Raw genomic sequence first — 19,615 nt, 5'->3', positions numbered from 1 at the left:
TCTGAAATCCTTGCCTTATGTCTGTCGCTCAGTTTCTGCTTTGCCCTTAGTTTAGTTCATTTTTGCCCTCATCCAAGATGGAGTCACGAGCCTCAACGGGGGCCATCTTATTTCCTGTGTTGATCTCTCTTGTTCCTGTCTGCTCTGTATATAAGGAGGCTCTGTATGATTACTCATTGCTTGAGTATACTTGTTATCAAGCTGGAAGGACTGCTACCTAGCTCGTCTCTTCGTTACCTTGGGATACCCCGCCTGCCTGTGAATCTTGGTCTCATTGTAAAGACTTGTTTCTTCAGGATCAGCTCTGCACCCACCTCCACTTCAAGGACTGTTTCCTGCTAGCAGGCCTGGCCTGCTCTCCAGGTCTCTGGATCTGGCAACTTGGACTTCATACATCTCCACGGTCTGTACGTTTGCTCACTGCGTTATTATCTTCATCTGCTTTAACCCTGCTGTGTCTTATCTGTAAACCTGCTTGATTCTGATAAATACTACAGAACTGAAAACCTATGAGCTCAGGCCTCCATTACACAGAGTATATAAAGTTATAACATCACTATAGTGCAACTTCTTCTGCAGCGATATTCACTTCCACCGCCTGAGTACACATCATGTCAGGGGATAAAGAAATAAAAAATAAAATCATTTGTAAGAGGAATATTAGCAGATAGCAAATGATAACAAACTATTTGTCGGCAAACTATTAACTTTGACATGTGGCATCTAACTATGAACTTTGACATGTGTCATCTGACTTGTTTTTTTTTTTAAATCTGTATGTATTTAATGCACCACCTATGCATGTCTCATGTGGTATTTCCTGATGAAGGGGTTGCAAAAAACCTTGAAACGCATAGAATAAACCACTGTCAACTTTCTGGAACTTCATCTTTTGGGCAGCACGGACAAAAATCCACTTATTCCTCTACAGAGCTTTGTAATTTCAGGTGACATCAAGCCAAGAGGTTAGTAATGGAGAGCAAGGCTGGTTCTCTTAAATTTATTTAAATAATTACAAAATATGGCATGGGGACCCCTCTAGTCTTGATAACCAGCCTTGCTAATGCTGACAGCTGAGGGTTGTGAGTTTTGCCTGGCTGGTTATCAAAAATATGGGGGAACTCATGAATGTTTTTTTTTTTTTTTTAAATTATTTATTTACAGCACAGGAGCCAGCTGATGAGTACTCCCATCAGTCGCTTCTGCTCTCACTGTTATTAGCGGCAGCAGGCATCGGCTGATGGGAGCAGTAGTCTCATCAGCTAACACCAGTGACCGGAGGTAAACTTTATACCTTCGATCACAGATGCAGGCTCATATGATCTTTTGACAACGGCGGGGATGGTTTCACTGCCGATCAGAAGTGGTGTTTACCGTGATGTCATGCACATGACAGCATGGCAAGCACTGTGTTTGGGCCCCCCATTCAAGTGAATGGGGCTCAGGTTTGCTGCTCAGTTTCTCTGCTGGATGATATGCTGTATGGTTACATTTTGCAACCATGCAGCCTGCCATCTAGAGGTAGCATAGCTGACTGAGGTCACATCCTCCTGTCCTAGACTTTTCTGCAGCAAATACGCTGCAAAAAATATCAACCTACGCATCTGCAGCGTTTTTTCACCATCCATTCAAGTCAATGGGTGAAAAACGTTGCAAAAACGCTGAAAGAAGTGACCTGCTCTATGTCAAAGAAACGCAGCAAAGCACAAAATCCTGATGAAAAAAAAAAACAATGTGTGTGCATGAGATTTCTGAAATCTCATAGGCTTTGCTGGTACTGTAAAAAGCAGCTGAAAATCAGCATAAAAAAACGCAGCAAAAACGCCCAGTGTGAGCATACTCTTAAGAGGTCTTCTGCATTACTGATTAGCTTTCTGAAGAAGCCGTGGCACTTATGCAGTCTCTTTACTTGAACCACTGGCCCATTTATGTTAACCTGCAGTAAATGCAGTATAATCTTTTTTTTCAGAATTTCCTGTCTTTGTACATTGTTTAGTTCTCTTAATAACCACACTTAAGAAAAATTCTGCTTTCAGTGACGAGCAGTGTTCCAGAAATAATGATAAAATTCAGTCTTTTAATCTGAGAGTATGCTCAAAGCTATTTATAAATGCATATTACACTTTTGTCACAGAACATAAATGAACAAGACATGGCAGTGCACTTAGATCTATCTCACAAAAGTATAATAGACTCTGCACTGTAATTACTAATCAGTTTTCTGTCATCAAATGGCAATAAGTCAAACGTAATAATAATTATGCTATGCATATCCTCAATAGTAACTCCTTTGAGAAACTTCCTACCCTAAAATTGAGTAACAGAAAAGTCATAATAAACATATTTATAGCCAAACATGTTAGAACACATTTGGCATCCTTTAAGTTAATCCATATATATCTGTACAACACAAGAAATACAACTGAAGGCAAACGACATCAAACCAAGCAAACATCAACACCAACATCTGCAGAAGCCTTGGTGAACCATGCAGGAATGAATAATAATCACACAAATAAAAAAGGTACAAATAAGTCATTACAAACAACAAGATGCTAGAAAATTTCCAAAAAAATCTTACCTTCTTCAGTCATAGTGTCATAATATTTTAGCTTTCCATATGATCCAAGTTCTACAACATCACAGCAAAAAACAGAAGATTAAGGCTCCAGAAATAAAAATACTGCAGGCAAATGAACACAAGAAATAAAAATGCCCCATGTAATGGCTAGTATTCATTTAAAGACAATTTCTAACTTAGTTCTCTAATTAACAATAAGAATACATGCAAACACTGCTGCTTCTGGCTGGTGGAGTTAGTAGGACTTGACGTGGTCATTTCAGTATGTAACTAATGGGAATAGACGCTTAAGTATTTTGCAGAACTAATAAAAATCATTTCAGCAAAAGTGGCATTTGTTAAGGGGATTATATTGTGGGAAATTTATTGATTGTTTGAACCAACTTTTTGGATTAGCATATTTTTTAAAAATTACGCTAGATTTTTTTTAGATGCCCCTCCTGGGGCAATTCAATTTTGGCCTTGAAAACCTAATGAAGGAAAATGTCCACTTTTTAACACTGTCACATTACAAAATCACACCGTCCACTTTTTTCGTTGATTTGCAAAAATTACTTTCAGTAGTCAACAGTGCAGTATTATAATGAAAAGGTGAAACATTGCTATAACAGCTGGAGGGAAATATAGGATCACTCTGTAAACAATAGTCAATTCATCAAATCCTTTTCTGAGGTTTCTTATGTTCAGGTACTTGCAATAAACTAAATTACACATAAGTCTAAGATCACCATGCTCAAAGGCACATAAGATGGTAGCTTACATTTTCTAGCTGCATAGCAATAAGTTCCTAAGGGTAAATCTTTCCAATCTCCCAAGTTAGGTTTCAATCTCTTGCTTGACACTAAATACATGCACAGAGCCTTAATACAGATTTATGCATAGCGTTACAGATTTTTTAAAGTAACACTTTGCTTGCTTTTCATCGTAGGCTTCAAACTGGACAAGGGATATATTCTAAATGTCTCTCTTGGAGCCAACCAATTTCAGCCTTAAAAGTCTACTGATGGTAAATATCTTTAAAATAATGGCCCCGATTCATCAAGTATGGTGATTTTCTCACATATCTTGAAGAGTGGGGGTGGTGGAGTCACACGCTCCTGATTCATGAACAGGTGCATGTTTCTTCATGAATCTGAATCATATGACGAGTGGCGTGCGCCATGCTAGCAATCTGATTCGAATCAGATTGAAGCAAGATTTCTGGCATGGGGAATACCACAGCTCATCATGAATAAGATGAGCTGTGGTGTCAAACCCCCGCTGTGCCCATAATCAGCTGCAGGTACGACCATTTTGGCAGAATTGGGAGACAGCGACATAGATCGGCATAGCAGAGAGAGCTTCAGCCCCGCTCCAACTTGCACAAGGCGATTGGGATAGCGCTGTGCTGATAGTCTCCATGGTGACCCCGGGCAGAAGGATGGCCGCCGGGTCACCCAGGGACGGTTGCCTGGTTTAGGCACAGTGGGGCTCAGAAGAAGGAGGGGGGAATTTGGATATGGGAGTGCAGAATTCACAGGATTTTATTTGAGTGGGTGGCAGCCATGTTGCCATTCCAGAGTCTTTGTTCTACCAGTAACGTGGGAACTCCCTTATAGTTCCAGTGACAGATAACGCACCCGAGTGGAGGCTGGTTTAGTATGGGATAATTATATTGGTAACATTTTGGGGTACATAATATTTTTCAATCGCTTCTAGAATAAGGGCAGAGACACACTAGCGATTAAAAACAACAGTCCGATTTTGATGCAGGAGAGCCGGACAAGTGTAATGCAATTGTCATGCGTTTTTTGTGTGAGTACAATCTGATTTTTCACCCATAGCATACGATTTACATCCAAATGCAGTGCGATTATAACATGAGCTTTTACATAGAGCACTTCTCTGTCATTTACACATCATTTTAAAATGAAATATTCTTCAAAACACACATACACACAAATATATACTTAAAAAAAGAAAAAAAAACCTCCCGAGATTTCAGTGCCGACATCTCCATCTGCGCTTGCGCGGCGGCCATTTTCCAGGAAGCAAGCCACTGCGCAGGCATGGATGGAACGGCAGAGCCCCCCATGCAGCACGGGACAGAGCCCGGTGGCGGCGGCAGGCACTGGGGGACACAGCGCGGCGGCGGCAGCAGCACCCGAGGGACCCAGCGTGGCGGTGGCAGCACCCGGAGGACCCAGCGCGGTGACGGCAAGTAACGGACACCCGCAGCGGCAGCCCAAAAAACGTATGTTTGCATTGTAAGACGCACCCCTATTTTCCCCCCAAATTTGGGGGAAAAAAGTGCGTCTTACAAAGCGAAAAATACGGTATATATATATATATATATATATATATATATATATATCTATCTAATATATAAAGCTCAAGTGTATGTATGCATGTCCGGGATTGGCATTCGCACCGTCGCAACTAAGCCACAAAATTTCGCACAGTCACACGTCTGGACCCTGAGAGTGTCCTAGGCTATGTTGTGAGGTGAAATTTTAACCCCGCGTATTCCAATTCCCCAAACAATTTTGCCCCTATCTACATAATGGGGAAAAAGTGTGTATGTATCAAGCCCCACCCCTCATTATGATATCACAATGGTTGCCATGGTGAGCTGATGTCACCATAGGTTGCAAGCCCCGCCGCTCATTATGATGTCATAATGGTTAAATATGGGATGGAGGATGTGTGATGGGTATATGGGCACTGGACTATGGGATGGAGGATATTAACCTTTGTGCAGCATTATATGGCATAAGAGCCCATCAAGAACTTTATGGAGCATTATATGGGACGTATTTTGTATGGAGCATCTTATGGGGCCCATCATGAACTGTATGGAGCAATATATGGGGCTCCTGATTCAATATGGATATTCAAAAACATATAACCTACTGATGTCTCAATTAGCTTTACTTTTATTGGTATCTATTTTTATTTTGAAATTTTTGAAAGTAGCTGCTGCATTTCCCACCCTCGGCTTATACTCGAGTCAATAAGTTATCCCAGTTTTTGTGGCAAAATTAGTGGCCTCGGCTTATACTTGGGTATATATAATATATAGTAATATACAGTATATATTACTGTATATATGATATATAATGTAGATAGAGAGAGATATATACAGTGGGGCAAAAAAGTATTTAGTCAGTCAGCAATAGTGCAAGTTCCACCACTTAAAAAGATGAGAGGCATCTGTAATTTACATCATAGGTAGACCTCAACTATGGGAGACAAACTGAGAAAAAAAAATCCAGAAAATCACATTGTCTGTTTTTTTTTTCATTTTATTTGCATATTATGGTGGAAAATAAGTATTTGGTCAGAAACAAGCAATCAAGATTTCTGGCTCTCACAGACCTGTAACTTCTTCTTTAAGAGTCTCCTCTTTCCTCCACTCATTACCTGTAGTAATGGCACCTGTTTAAACTTGTTATCAGTATAAAAAGACACCTGTGCACACCCTCAAACAGTCTGACTCCAAACTCCACTATGGTGAAGACCAAAGAGCTGTCAAAGGACACCAGAAACAAAATTGTAGCCCTGCACCAGGCTGGGAAGACTGAATCTGCAATAGCCAACCAGCTTGGAGTGAAGAAATCAACTGTGGGAGCAATAATTAGAAAATGGAAGACATACAAGACCACTGATAATCTCCCTCGATCTGGTGCTCCACGCAAAATCCCACCCCGTGGGGTCAGAATGATCACAAGAACGGTGAGCAAAAATCCCAGAACCACGCGGGGGACCTAGTGAATGAACTGCAGAGAGATGGGACCAATGTAACAAGGCCTACCATAAGTAACACACTACGCCACCATGGACTCAGATCCTGCAGTGCCAGACGTGTCCCACTGCTTAAGCCTGTACATGTCCGGGCCCATCTGAAGTTTGCTAGAGAGCATTTGGATGATCCAGAGGAGTTTTGGGAGAATGTCCTATGGTCTGATGAACCCAAACTGGAACTGTTTGGTAGAAACACAACTTGTCGTGTTTGGAGGAAAAAGAATACTGAGTTGCATCCATCAAACACCATACCTACTGTAAAGCATGGTGGTGGAAACATCATGCTTTGGGGCTGTTTCTCTGCAAAGGGGCCAGGACGACTGATCCGGGTACATGAAAGAATGAATGGGGCCATGTATCTTGAGATTATGAGTGCAAACCTCCTTCCATCAGCAAGGGCATTGAAGATGAAACGTGGCTGGGTCTTTCAACATGACAATGATCCAAAGCACACCGCCAGGGCAACGAAGGAGTGGCTTCGTAAGAAGCATTTCAAGGTCCTGGAGTGGCCTAGCCAGTCTCCAGATCTCAACCCTATAGAAAACCTTTGGAGGGAGTTGAAAGTCCGTGTTGCCAAGCGAAAAGCCAAAAACATCACTGCTCTAGAGGAGATCTGCATGGAGGAATGGGCCAACATACCAACAACAGTGTGTGGCAACCTTGTGAAGACTTACAGAAAACGTTTGACCTCTGTCATTGCCAACAAAGGATATATCACAAAGTACTGAGATGAAATTTTGTTTCTGACCAAATACTTATTTTCCACCATAATATGCAAATAAAATGAAAAAAAACAGACAATGTGATTTTCTGGATTTTTTTTTTCTCAGTTTGTCTCCCATAGTTGAGGTCTACCTATGATGTAAATTACAGACGCCTCTCATCTTTTTAAGTGGTGGAACTTGCACTATTGCTGACTGACTAAATACTTTTTTGCCCCACTGTATATATATATAATCTATTTACTGCCTTGTTTTCATTTCCTGTTCTGTCCAGATGTCACCGCATCCCAGAATTCCAAGTGGAGGAAGTTAACCGACACCATATTGTGACACCCATCACTTGGGTGTCTCAATATGGAAACTGCTGCTGGTACCAATCTATTGCGTGGCACCACCAGCGGAACACCGTCGCACCACACACACACATTCTATATGCACCACACACAGACTCACACTCTCATTCACACTCACCGCCTCTTGCGCGGTACCACCTGTGGAACACCATTGCACTGCGCCTGCGCGTGTAGTGAATCATTCGGCAGATCCCGGTGGCAGGTGCGCAACGTGTCTACAATCAGAGGTAACCGGTCACATTAAAGAGGTTTTCCCACAAACGAAAGTTCATTTTAAAAATCGTGTCTGACTGTGTACGGAGCATACTACATCTCTTGGGCAGGGGAGGAAGCAAAAGACAATACTGACATTACAGCAGGGGATCACAGAGGATTCATTTTGTGACGTAAAATATTTCACTGACTGTTATTAAACAACATTTTACCTCACAAAATGTATCCTCTGCGATCTCCTGCTGTAATGTCAGTATTGTCTTTTGCTTCCTCCCCTGCCCAGGAGCTGTGGTATGTTCTGTAATCGGTCAGACACAGGGGTGAGAGACAGAGCACGGCGGGAGACAGCTCAAACAGGACAGCACATGAGGGGAGAATGCAGGAAGGAGAGAGACAGCAGACAAGGGGGATAGCACATGGGGTAGACAGGTCAAAGAAAAGAGCACAGATTCGAGAAGTCAGCACATGGGGAAAAGAGAGTGGATGGGTTGGTGAGCACATGAGGGGAGAGATTCTCAATGCAGCATAGACTGCCCCCATCGTGACATCACCGCCCTCCCAATGCGATAGCATCGGGCCTCCATCTAGTAACATAGTTATTAAGGTTGAAGGAAGACTTTAAGCATCTAGTTCAACCCATATCCTATACTTACTTGCCCTAACATGTGGATCCAGAGGAAGGCAAAAAAACCCATGTGGTAAACAGTAAGCTTCACATTGGGGAAATAAATTCCTTCCCGACTCTACATACGGCAATCAGACAAGCTCCCTGGATCAACACAATATTAAGGAAACTAGTGTATATGCCCTGTAATATTATACTTTTCAATAAAGGCATCCAGTCCCTTCTTAAATTTTAGTAGGGAATCACTCATTACAACATCATATGGCAGAGAGTTCCATAGTCTCACTGCTCTTACAGTAAAGAATCCGCGTCTGTGATTATGCTTAAACCTTCTTTCCTCCAGACGTAGAGGATGCTCCCTTGTCCCCGTCACAGGTCTAAGAGTAAAAAGATCATTAGAAAGGTCTTTGTACTGTCCTCGCATATATCAATACATTGTAATAAGATCACCCCTAAGCCTTCAATTTTCCAAACTAAATAACCCGAGGTGTAATAACCTGTCTTGGTATTGCAGACCCCCAGTTCCCTAATAACCTTGGTCGCTCTTCTTTGCACCTGCTCCAGTTCAGCTATGTCTTTCTTATATACCGGAGACCAGAACTGTACGCAGTATTCTAAGTGTCGTTGCACTAGTGACTTATATAGAGGTAAAATTATGTTCTCATGAGCATCTATGCCTTTTTTAATGCATCCCATTATTTTATTTGCATTTGCAGCAGCTGCCTGACTGTGCCAGTTTTGCCCAGTGTTTTACAATTAAGCACATAATTATACGTCTTGTTTGTTCTACCCAAGTGCATGACCTTACATTTATTCCCATTAAAGCCAATTTGCCATTTATCAGCCCAAGCTTCTAGTTTACATAAATCCTCCTGTAATATAAAATTGTCCTCCTCTGTATTGATTACCCTGCAGAGTTTAGTGTCATCTGCAAATATTGAAATTGTACTCTCTATGCCCCCTACAAGGTCATTAATAAATATGTGACTCAGTCTGAGTGTGCTCCATTAATAACCACCCTTTGTTTCCTATCCCTGAGCCAGCTCTTAACCCACTTTCACATATTTTCCCCTATCCCCATTGTTCTCATTTTATGTATCAACCTTTTGTGTGGCACCGTATCAAAAGCTTTTGAAAAGTCCATGTACACCACGTCCACTGCATTCCCTTGGTCCAGTCCGGAACGGACCTCTTCATAAAAGCTTATCAGATTAGTCTGACAGGAACGGTTCCTTACAAACCCATGTTGATATTGAGTCATGAGTAGAGTTGAGCGAAACGGGTCGAAAAATTTCAAAAGTCGCCGAATTTTGGTAAAGTCGGGTTTCATGAAACGAAACCCGACCCTAGGGTGAGGTCGGCCACGAGCTCGGTGACTTTAGCGACAAAGTCGCGTTTCAAAAGTTTGTTTTCCGCCCTTTTTCAGCCAATCAGGATCCACGGACACTGTGGGCAACGTGATGACATAGGCAGGGGTCACCACCATCTTTGAGAAGGGCATGCAAATGATTGGCTTGCTTTGGGGGGGCGTCACAGGGGGTATAAAAGGGAGTGCACGCCGACCGCCATGTTACTCATGCTGATCTCAGAATAGGGAGAGCTGCTGCTGATTCTGTAGGGAGAGCGTTAGGCAGGGAAGAAGACACCAAAAACTGCTTCTACTGCTAGCGATTTTGCCTGTACAACAAACCAGTCACTGTGTGTGCAGTGCAAGTGGAGGCTATATTTTGCTGGATCAGCTGTGTTGGTTGTTAGGCTGCCTTATAAGACTTCCTGATAGCTGCATTGCTGTTTTCCCACTGCTCTGCAAACTGCTTTTTTAAAAGCAATCCAAATTTTTGCGTGCATTTTTTCACACCATACAGCGGTGTACACTCCTCACACAGTACCTTGTAACGGCTGTTATCACGGCCACAGTGAAGCTCTGTGTGTGACTCTGTAAGGATAAGTCGAGGACATGTTCCGTTCTTACAGACCTCCACCTTCTAGTTTTGTCTGCTTTTCAAACAGTTAAGTATATTTGCTGTTTGATCACATTCAAAACTATAGAGAGACAGCGTGTGTCAGTCCGTATACTTAAAAAACACGGAGCTTGACAATTTTACGGACACCGGACAGCGGTGTACGTGCACGCTCCTCTCTCAGTACTGTGTAACGGCTGTTATCACGGCCACAGTGAAGCTGTGCGACTCTGTAAGGATAAGTCGAGGACTTGTTCCGTTCTTACAGACCTACACTCTAGGGAGATTCCTATTCTGCCCAATTCTATATACACCTTGTAGTGTGTCATACACTAGCCAATTTCTGCCTGTGACATAGCGGTGTGATATTCACTGGGCCTCACACAATCCAACAGTGTCCACAAGTGTGTTCAGAAATTCTACATCTCCCCTGTCCTATATACACCTTGTACCTTGTTTTACATTACTATATAGTTTGGGGGATTTTGTGTACATTTTAACCAAAAATGAGGAAGGCTAGTGGAAGAGGCCGTGGAATTGGGCGGGGGTTGCCAGCTGGTAATGATGGTGTTGGATCTGATGGTAGTGGCAAAAGCAAAATAGGACCGAATGCAGGAGGTGTTGAGCCTGCGTCATCGTCTGGCTCCACAAGGCCTCGAAGGCTTAGTTTTCTAGGAGTTGGCAAACCGCTTTTAAAGCCAGAGCTTCAGGAAAAAGTTTTGGCTTACATTGCTGACACAGCCTCCAGCTCTATCGCCTCCTCTTCTGAAGTTGTAGAAAATAAAAGCACTGAGTCGTCATTGGAGGCTCATGTTCATGAACCACACCTTTCCTTGTGTCCTTCACCCCAACCAAGATTGAAGGATGATGCAGGCCATACAACTGATTACTCCATGGAGCTGTTTTCACATACCATGCCTGGGTTATCAAGTGAAATGGTGAATTACCCAGGCCAAGATGAATCTGACATGGAGTGCACTGATGCACAGCCACTGATAGATGATTCTGCTGGTACATTCACTCAGAGCACTACATTGTCCTCGCAGTGTAATGAGCCAGATTATGACCCTGATGAGACTCAGGTGCCCCTTCCCGCATACTATACCACCATACACGGTGACACAGAGGAAGGTGCACATGACATTGAAGAGGAGGTGATGGATGACCCAGTTGTTGACCCAGATTGGCATCCATTGGGGGAAGAGGGTGCTGCTTCCAATAGCTCAGATGAGGAGGAGGAGGAGGAGCATCCACAGCAGACATCGACATCGCAACAGCTGTTATCTGGCAGGCCCGGAGCACTCCAAAGACAGGTTCCAAAAATCAAAAGAGTTGCTGGACAGCTTGTCCAGACGGTCAAAATAGCACAGCGTGCTAGGCCGCAAAATGTCTACCAAAGTAGGAAGAGTGCAGTGTGGCACTTTTTTGAACAAAATCCTCATGATCAGGCCAAGGTTATCTGTAAAAAGTGCACAAAGACCTTTAGCCGAGGGAAAAATCTGAAAAATTTGAATACCAGTTGCATGCTTAGACATTTAACCAGCATGCACTTGCAAGCGTGGACACAACACCAAACCTCAAGTACCACATGTGCAACTGATCACAAAGAAGGTAGTCAGCAACGCTACATTGTTTCCCCCACTGTAAGCCCACCGGTTAGCACAGCAGCAAATGTTGAGGTGTCGTTGCAAGGCCAAAGCAGTCAGGGAATCCCACTGTTATATCAACGAAAGACTGAATCTAGGCCATCAGAAAGAACACCAACTCCATCACCATCATCAACCCTCTCTCAGTCCGCCCTGTCCACCGCTAGTTCCACCATATGCAGCTCTCAAGTCCAGCTCACCCTCCCAGAGACTATGAGTAGGTCAAGAAAGTACTCAGTCTCTCATCCGCGTACACTGGGTTTGAATGCCCACATTGCCAAACTAATCTCGTTAGAGATGATGCCCTATCGGTTGGTGGAAAGCGCAGCTTTCCGTGAACTCATGGCCTATGCAGTACCACGCTATGACCTACCCAGTCACCACTTCTTCTCTCGCAAAGCCATCCCAGCCCTCTACCATCATGTGAAAGACCGCATTGTCCATGCACTCAAGCAGTCAGTGAGTGGAAAGGTGCACCTCACAACAGATGCATGGTCCAATCGGAATGGCAAGGGCCGTTACGTGTCCATCACTGCGCACTGGGTTAATGTGGTGGATGCACGGTCCACAGGGGACAGTGGTGGTGGGGCAGTGCTGCCTAGCCCACGGTATAGGAAACAGTTGGCTGTAGGCGTTCGACCCTCCTCCTCCAGAAGCGAAAGCTCGTCCACAGAGCGCAGTCGTACGAGCACTCCATCTGCAGCTGCCACTGTTGCACACGAGGTGTCCCCCTATCGAGTAGCTAGTGGAAAGCGTCAGCAGGCTGTGTTGCAGATGATGTGTTTGGGCGATAGACACACCGCGGAGGTGCTGGCCGAGTACTTTCAGGGACAAACTCGGTCATGGCTGGGCAGTATACATCTAGAGGCAGGCAAGGTAGTTAGTGATAACGGCCGTAATTTTGTGGCAGCCATAGCCCTTTCAAAACTCAGCAACATACCTTGCTTGGCTCACACCTTGAACCTGGTGGTGCAGTGCTTCCTCAACAATTATCTGGAGTTAACAGCCCTGCTCCAGAAGGTGCGAAGACTGTGCGCGCACATCCGCCGGTCGCCTGCACACTCCATTCGTATGCAGAAGCTGCAGCGATTGCTCCACCTTCCCAACCACCGCCTCATTATCGACATTGCAACAAGGTGGAACTCCACCCTGCACATGGTTGAGCGGCTGTGCGAACAGAGGCAGGCCATAATGCATTTGTGGGAGGATACACGGCCAGTCACTTTGAGAGCAGACATGGAGTTGACAGGTGTGCAGTGGTCGAAGCTGAAAGACCTCTGTAAAGTCCTTCAGTGTTTTGAGGAATGCACACGGCTGGTAAGCGCAGACGACGCCATCCTAAGCATGAGCATCCCACTTATGCGTCTGCTCATGCAAACTTTGACGCACCTTAAGAAGCAGGCGTCTGCAGCCAATGTTGACGAGGAGGAAGAGGAGGAGGGAATCCTTGATGACATTCAGCCATTGTCTGCTCAGGGACCTCTCCTGGACGAGGTGGAGGAAGAAGAGGAGGAGGAGGATGATGGGGATGATTACTTAGGGGAGGAGGATGCATCTCGTGGGGCAAGTGAAAATGTTGGCGTGGCAAGGTCTGGTACAGGGTTTGTGCGTGACTGGAGGGATGTGGATTTGCCAGAAAGTGCCCCTCCAACCAGCACTCGCAGTGCATCATTGACACCGGGAACATTGGCCCACATGTCAGATTATGCCTTGCAGATCCTAAAAAGGGATCCCCGAATTGCCAAAATGATGAACGATGGTGACTACTGGTTGGCCAGCATCCTGGATCCACGCTATAAAGGCAAATTACAAAACATCATGCCACACAAGAACCTTGACCTAATATTGGCTAATAAACAAGCAACTCTGGTAAACCGGTTGGTTGAGGCATTCCCAGCACACAGCAGCGTTGATGGTTCTCACACGAGCCGTACGGGCCGGGGGCAGCTTGGCAGATGTGTTCGTGGTGCACACAGCAGAAGTGGTGTTGGAGACAGGGGTTTCATGACAATGTTGTGGACTGATTTTTTTAAGTACCGCTCACACAACTGGTAATACTGCATCGATGGAAAGTGACAGGAGACAGCAGTTGTCAACTATGGTTACAAACTACTTTTCCTCCCATATCGATGTTCTCCCACACAGGTCATTCCCCTTTGACTATTGGGCCGCTAAACTGGGCACCTGGTCTGAATTGGCACAATATGCCTTACAGCAGGGGTCCCCAACCGCCGGTCCGCGGCCCAGCACCGGGCCGCTGCAGTGCCCTTGCCGGTCCGCGGACACAAGGGGAGCCAGGGGCGGTCAGTGGCGTAGCGGGGGCTGGGGCGGCGTGTGTAGCGGCGGCAGGGAGCGATCCAAGCAGCTCCGCTGCCTGCAAGAGGGAATAGCAGGAGCGGAGCTGCAAGGACCCGTCCAGCTTCCTGCCCGCCGCCCGCGCTTCCTGTCTCTGACACAGAGAGGAGCGCGGCCGCTGCTGTGTCAGAGCGAGGAAGCGTGGGCGGCGGGCAGGTGAGAGGAGAGAGGTGGTGTGTGTGTGTGTACGTATAATATGTATGTATGTGTGTGTGTGTATATATATGTGTGTGTGTGTGTGTGTGTGTGTTGGTCTGTGTTTGTGTAGCCTGGCCCTGGAGGAGATGGGGACATGAGGAGAAGGCCATGAGGGAAGTGATGGAGAGACAGCAGTGATGGGGTGAAGGCAATGATGGGGAGAGGGGAGTGATGGGGTGAAGGCAATGATGGGGAGAGGGGAGTGATGGGGTGAAGGCAATGATGGGGAGACGGCAGTGATGGGGTGAAGGCAATGATGGAGAGACGGCAGTGATGGGGTGAAGGCAATGATGGGGAGAAGGGAGTGATGGGGTGAAGGCAGTGATGGGGTGAAGGCAGTGATGGGGAGAAGGGAGTGATGGGGAGAAGGGAGTGATGGGGTGAAGGCAATGATGGGGTGAAGGCAATGATGGGGTGAAGGCAATGATGGGGAGAGGGGAGTGATGGGGTGAAGGCAATGATGGGGAGAGGGGAGTGATGGGGTGAAGGCAATGATGGGGAGAGGGGAGTTATGGGGTGAAGGCAATGATGGGGAGAGGGGAGTGATGGGGTGAAGGCAATGATGGGGAGACGGCAGTGATGGGGTGAAGGCAATGATGGAGAGACGGCAATGATGGGGAGAAGGGAGTGATGGGGTGAAGGCAATGATGGTGTGAAGGTAATGATGGGGTGAAGGCAATGATGGGGAGAGGGGAGTGATGGGGTGAAGGCAATGATGGGGTGAAGGCAATGATGGGGAGAGGGGAGTGATGGGGTGAAGGCAATGATGGGGTGAAGGCAATGATGGGGAGAGGGGAGTGATGGGGTGAAGGCAATGATGGGGAGAGGGGAGTGATGGGGTGAAGGCAATGATGGGGAGAAGGGGGTGATGGAGCACTCATTCAAAACCTATGGTGAGTTGAGTCACATTATAAATGTTATTTAATTATAAGTATGCACTGCTACACTACAACCGTGTCCATAGCCCTGCCCCCTTATGACCAAAGACCCGCCCCTGCCACACCTCCATCCCCGCCCTGCCGGGCCATGGAAGAATGGTCTTGCTTGAAACCGGTCCCTGGTGCAAAAAAGGTTGGGGACCACTGCCTTACAGGAACTCGCTTGCCCAGCTGCAAGTGTGCTATCGGAAAGAGTCTTCAGTGCAGCTGGATCAATCCTGACAGAAAAAAGGACCCGTCTGTCAACCCAAAATGTGGATGATCTAACCTTCATTAAAATGAACCATGCATGGGTTTCCAAGGATTTTGTCCCACCTTCCCTTGATGACACAAAGGTTGCCAGAAATATGGCTTGCTTTGGTCCTCCTCCTATTCCGCGAACTTGACCTATTTCGCCTTTTGCAGCAGTTGAATGTCCCACATCAACATATGCCACTTTGTAAACCGCCCTAACTGGGCTGCCCCCCCATGGCCGGGGTCACCACCTAGCGCACGAAACCGTGCGAGTGCCGTTGCCCTGGACAGGTGGGTAGGCCGACTCTTGGGCGCAGGCACTGGGTCCCTCATAGTGCAATCAAGTGTCTCTGACGGTGGTGGTGCACACCCGCCGTCAGACACACCGCCGTACTATGAGGGGCCCAGTGCCAGTACCGATGCCCACGAGTGTGCCCCCTTGCTTGGGCAGGGCCCCAGCATTTGCAATGTTTACCTCTCCCTGCTCCTCCGCTGTGTAGTCTGGGCTGTCAAATCCTTCACTGGGAGTGCCACTACAAATTGATTGAACTGAAAGATGATGGTTAAGATGTCGCTATGCCCAGTTCTTCTGGCCTGGCTCTAGCTCCAGATGATCAATGGCTTCCATTTCTTATGGACGTCGACTCACAATGACATGCAGTGGTGGTTTATCATCAGCTTTCACAGTTTTCCTACTCACAAACGTGTGACATTCCGGCGCACATTTTAAAATGTGCCCTCTCATGCCAATCAAATAGAATCGCCTACGGCCTGTGGCTTCTGTCTTTTACACTCCAAAGTTACGTGACAGATCATGATAGCCAGTGAGCATTATGTTTACATCGCTCCCTGTGATAAAAATTTGATTGAGTTGAGTAACAGTGATGGAATCAACGGAAGTGCGATACAGCAAGACTTTATTCACAAAAAAATGTTTTCACTGTCTCAACACACAAATTAATTGAGGGTCAGCATCGCCTATGAGAATTGTGACGGTTTTTCCCGTGAATAGTAATTCCTAGATTTCTGCAATCACTAGCCTTTATGTCAGTAATTGTATGCATCTCATTTCCTATTGTGGAGAGGCTGGACTGTATTACTGAGACAGAAATATATATGAAGATTTAAAAATAACACCAAAAGTATGTAGTTGTGTACGCCTCAAATGCATTTCCTTTTTTCCACTTTTTAGATTGCTGTGTAATCCATACTGAGAACACGGAGATTTTACATGTTTAAACTATGCTATATATACACCTGCTATCCAGTGATAAAGTACCCTTTCTCAACTTTGTACAATCTGGTCAAATCCATACTGGGCCTGAGAACATCTGAGTCTGCCTCTTGATCTATAGACATATATTTTTAATGTGTAAACTAGGCTACATACTGTATATACGTGTTATCCGGTGAAACTGTACCCTTTATCAACTTTCTACAATGTTGTTGAATCCATACTGGGCCTGAGAACGGCTGCCGAGCTGTTAAGCAAGCTACAGCACCTGTGGTTTGGACACGTAATTTTTTCAGGAATGACGGTTAGGCCTAACTCCGGAATTGCGGTTGACCTGAACTTACTGGGAAATCATCGTTCGCGGGGAATAATCTGAATCCCAGATCCCCATCACTAACGGAGTTCAGCAGGTTATCTGCACCTGTAAGCGACAAAAGCTGGTCCTTTCAGTGTAGCGTGCATGCAGCCCTGGACATGTACGGGAATGCTAGACCTGTTATTTCTCGATCTCACGTGCCAGAGCCTCGCTTATCCCTCTAGTAAGCTTGACGCGTACTGCGGGGGCAGTTAACGGAATAAAGCTGAGAAATCTCTAGCACAACTACAAACACACATACCACACCACACACAGAATCGACAAAGCTTTCAAAGTGTGCATCTTTTCTTTAGGTGGCATGATTATGGTTTCCCGGGTGGAGTCCAATTAAGCCACAGGCTCCACTCCTTTAAGGTTCAGCTTTGCAATCATACTGCCCCCGGAAACCAAAAACTTTGCCTTCATGGACGCTGTTTGGAGGTTCGTGGGAATAACGCTGCCCGATCAGCAGTCGGCATATGTGTTGCCCTCCCAGGGCTGTGGGGTACTCGGTACCGGGCCGGTGTCAGTGGGATGTGTCACAGCAGCGGTGACCCGGACGGTGGCCCTGGGCGCCCATGTAAATTGCGTGGCATAATGGTAAAGAGTTTATATAGATAGTTTGACGCCACCTGTGGTGTTCGGCAACATAGATATTAGGCCGACGCTGCATGCAGATCCTCTGGGACTGATGGTGTTGTGCAGCAAAGATGGTGAAGCTCCCCACAGGTGGAGCTGGGGTCCCAGGGAAGTGTAGATGTAGTGATGGGGGAAAGGCACAGGCGGTGTAGGTGCTGGTACCCAGATGTAGCGGTGCTGGAATAACTGTAGGACACCAGAGCGTGCAGTTCCAAAGCTTTACTCACAGTCTGCAGGTTACACAGATGCCTGCCTCTGTGCTGCGTCCTCCGGGTCAGGACCTCAGCCAACCTCCGGGACCAAAATAGAAAGCTCCCTTCCAACACTCCGCCAACATGTACCTTCCTGAACGTCTCCTTTCTAGCGCTTGTGGGGGAAGCACTCACAGGACTGTGGTTCACTGAAGCGCCTCCTGTCTAACAGATGTTCCTCAGACTTTACTTGTATGGCAGACAGCTGTAGACTTTTCCTTCTGGCTCCCACACATCGATGCCTCCGAGCCTTAGTTGGGTAAAGAGCATTTATAGCTGCTACTTCCCCTGGTTTCTGCTGCAGGAACGTCAGTGTCCATACAAACTCGGAGACCAGAATTGGGACCATGCGCTCCAGCTAGGAGTGAGCCTTAACTCTGCTAATCCTCCAGCTCCCCTTCTCACATCCACACACTTCCCCTTCCCTGCACAGAGTGCCCTAACTTACCTCCTCCCGACCACAGAGAGCAGCTCCTCAGCAGTCAGGTTCAGAGGTCTCCCTGCTAGCCTGGAGTGGGAAATGCATTGTGTGTTGGTTTCACTGTTAGAGATCCTTCGTTGCTCCCAAGCTTGACAACACACTCCCTAGGAGGAAGGTAATGCCACAGTGGCGACCGTACTCTTGAGGACGCCACAAGTGCACTGAGGCCCAGCCACTGCTGGATGATGCTGCTGGTACATTGACTCAGACCACTACATTCCCCTCGCACTCTACACTGCCAGAATCTGACCCAGAGGAAACTCAGGTTCCCCTTCCCACATACTATACCACCTTACACGGTGACAAAGAGGAAGGTGCAGATGAAAGTGCAGGTTCCTTGAGCAGGTGGGGGGGCATACTCATGGGCGATGGCACACAGCCAAGTGCAGTTAGATGGAAGATGGGGACGACAAGGAGTTCAGAGTAGTGCAGGGATTCCCTAGCAAGGAGACTTATGTAATTGTTTTCAATGTTGGGACAGCAATTTTTGGGAAGCACTATACTTTGGTGAATGATATATGGGGCCCACCATACACTGGAGCATTCCAAAGGTGGACATCAGACACTGGAGCAGCATTTACAGGGCCCATTATACACTACAGCAGTAGAAATGGGGCCCATTATATATGGAGCATTATTTGGGCCCATAAGACAGTGGAGCTTCATCCATTGGGACCAACATATACTATAGCATTATGTGGAGCTCATCATATACGGTTTGAAACATTATATGGGATCAATGATTCCATATGGAGAACTATATGGGCCTCATTACTCTGTATAGCGCACTAAGCGCTGGCCATAATACTGTATGGAGTTATATACTGTCAATTTTTGGAGGTATTGGAGAATTTAAAATGGATATCAGTCATGAGATGTAAGAAGTGAAGTATTTTTCATTGTACTATACTGCTATTTCTCTGCCGTATCGGAGTATCATGAGTTGTGGTATGTGTTAAAGGGGCGCTCTTTGGCCCTGGGCCCACGAAAACCTGGAGCCAGCCCTACCCCCCCACAACTGTAGCCAAATAACCCCCATTTTTCAG

At 46.2% G+C, this 19,615-nt stretch overlaps 1 protein-coding gene across 7 annotated transcripts in view; it reads right to left on the bottom strand.

Annotated features, from left to right (window-relative positions):
• Positions 1 to 19,615, bottom strand: part of SLC24A2 (solute carrier family 24 member 2) — a 469,645-nt gene that overhangs the window by 122,965 nt on the left and 327,065 nt on the right. For 6 of the 7 annotated variants that reach the window (XM_073542706.1, XM_073542707.1, XM_073542705.1 and 3 more), the window contains one exon: positions 2,582 to 2,632. The exons of the other annotated variant lie outside the window; for it this stretch is intronic. In XM_073542706.1, coding sequence (XP_073398807.1) covers positions 2,582 to 2,632 — 51 coding nt within the window. The remainder of the gene's footprint in view (positions 1 to 2,581; positions 2,633 to 19,615) is intronic. 7 annotated transcript variants of the gene reach the window in all.

This window comes from Dendrobates tinctorius, unplaced genomic scaffold (genome assembly GCF_039654945.1).
Source record: "Dendrobates tinctorius isolate UK_male_01 unplaced genomic scaffold, ASM3965494v1 ptg000128l, whole genome shotgun sequence".
NCBI classification, from domain to species: domain Eukaryota; kingdom Metazoa; phylum Chordata; class Amphibia; order Anura; family Dendrobatidae; genus Dendrobates; species Dendrobates tinctorius.
Note: the sequence above shows the minus strand (reverse complement) of the source record. Positions and strands in the feature narration are given on the sequence as shown.